The sequence below is a fragment of the Lipotes vexillifer genome, unplaced genomic scaffold (genome assembly GCF_000442215.2).
Source record: "Lipotes vexillifer unplaced genomic scaffold, Lipotes_vexillifer_v1.1 scaffold371, whole genome shotgun sequence".
In the NCBI taxonomy this organism is placed as follows: domain Eukaryota; kingdom Metazoa; phylum Chordata; class Mammalia; order Artiodactyla; family Lipotidae; genus Lipotes; species Lipotes vexillifer.
Window position 1 is genome coordinate 1,933,407 of NW_006786304.1, and position 2,076 is coordinate 1,935,482.

Below are 2,076 nucleotides of genomic sequence, written 5' to 3' on the forward strand. Positions count from 1 at the left end.
CCCCGCCCCCCCCCCACCCGCACTAACCCCCCCTGCCTTATTATTTTCCTCGCCAGGTCCTGGCCTCCAGCCCCCCTTTTGACCTTCGGGTTTCCCCTCTCCCTCGGCACCCCCAGGCCCCATCCTGGCCCCACCCCACGCTCACCACCCGCTTCCTCCCTGCAGACCGCCAGCCGTGGACCGACAAACACCCAGATCTGTTGACCTGCGGCCGCTGCCTGCAGACTTTCCCGTTGGAGGCCATCACTGCTTTCATGGACCACAAGAAGCTGGGCTGTCAGCTCTTCAGAGGCCCCAGCCCCTGCCAGGGCTCAGGTGAGTAAAGCCGGAATGCCGTCCCTGGTCTCAAGTTCAAGGGCCCAGCTTCCTGTGGGAGAAGGGGCTGACCTGGACAGGCGGGGCAGTGAGCGTACTTCCCCTTTCTGGCTCCCCACCGGGTGCAGCCTAGGCGTGGCTAGAGCCTGCCCTGTCCTAGGGCTGAGACTAGTGGTGGTGAGGGTGGTGGGTGAGGATGGGGGCTGGGCAGGGAAGCAGGGCCACCCACAGGGTGTGGCCAGCCCCAGAAGACTGGTCTGGGGATTTGCCATACACACCCCCCCAATCTGGTTTCACTTCTCCTTCCCCTTGGCCAGAAATAACTGGCCAGGTGGCTGGACCAGTGTGGCAGCAGGGGGCACCTCTGGGGAGGGCAGCGGCCTGGGGGAGGGGAGCTGAGGCCAGCTGGACCGGGGGGTGTTGTCACCCCCTCCACCTCTTTATCACTTCTGATTGAGGTGCTGGGCATTTGCTCAGAGCCAGGGAAGGGACTTCTGGTTTCCCTCCCTGATGGAATCTCCCAGCCTTGCATGCTGGGAAGGCCCTGTTTTGAGCCAGGTCCTGGGTGCCTGGATACCTGGGTTCCTCCCCTTTGGTAGGAATTAAAACTCTTAACTTGGTACTAGACTCTTGGCGAGCTGAGCTTTTGGTCAGCGTTGATTATGGGGCTCATCCACAGCTCTAGATTTCCAGTCTCTGGGCCATGTGCTCCTGGGGATTTGTGAGAAATGGAATTATATTCAGGGCTGGGCCAGGGAGAGGGTCCTGTGGTGGGATGGGGGGGGGGATTATGATTGGCTCAGCTGTAGAGTTAGAGCCTGGTGGGCAAAGGAGGGGCTGTGATGGGATCATTAGAACAATACACTCTTAGGTGCTTGGCCTTGGGAGAATTGTGGACACCTCAGCTAATGTTTACTGAGGGCTTGATGGATCACGACTCTTCAGCTGGTTCTGAGCTCACAGCAAGTCTAAAGGGAGAAGACCCCTAGGATCCCCATATTCTAGCAAATGAGGAAACTGAGGCTCAGAGAGGGGTATTTCTTGCCCAAGGTCACACAGCTAGGGAGCAGGAGAGCCAGCTGGAAGTCAGGCCAGGCCCGCCCTCTCCGACCCCACCTATGCTCTGGACCTTGGTGTTGCATCAGGAAAGCCACCCCCATCCAAGACGTAAAGGCAAATAGATCTGGCAGTACCTTACTGACAGTACCTGGAGTATCTTGATTTGGAGGACTCTCAATTTGGGTTCCATGCAGAGGGAGGGGAACCTAGCTCACCATCCACACCCCTACCTCTCTAGGTGGCTGCTAACCTTCACCCCATTTAGACCTTGGCTCCCTCTTCTGTAAGGCAGGAAAAGGGGATCATGCATGGGACCCAGGAGCCTGGGGCCTGGCACAGAAACCCACTCAGTTATCAAGAGCTGTTTTGATTATTAAACCAATCTTTTTTCTGGAAAACCTCTATCTCCCACTCCCTGGGTTTCTGGATTGAAACCCCAGCTCCACCCATTCCTAGCTGTGTGACCTTGGGGAAAGGTCTCTTTGCCTCAGTTTTCCCGTCTGGAAAATGGAGGTCTTATTTCCTGTCTTGAAGGAAAGTTGTGAGAGGGAGCTGAGCGTGGCAGGTGGCAGGTGCCTAGCACACTGAATTGGGTCACCTGCTCAGCAAGGCCTTCCTAACCCCAGTAATAAAATAACATCCCCCCATCCATCACTCTGCTCTAACTTTTTTTCTTTTTTCTTTTTTTTTTTTTTTTTTTTG

General features: G+C 56.2%; 1 protein-coding gene across 1 annotated transcript in view; it reads left to right on the top strand.

Moving 5' to 3' along the window:
- The first annotated feature begins 114 nt into the window (after positions 1-114).
- The window catches only part of ZNF296 (zinc finger protein 296), a 4,711-nt gene continuing 2,749 nt past the window's right edge, over positions 115-2,076 (top strand). The window contains exon 1 of the mRNA XM_007458544.1: positions 115-315. Coding sequence (XP_007458606.1) covers positions 255-315 — 61 coding nt within the window. The 5' untranslated portion in view covers positions 115-254. The remainder of the gene's footprint in view (positions 316-2,076) is intronic.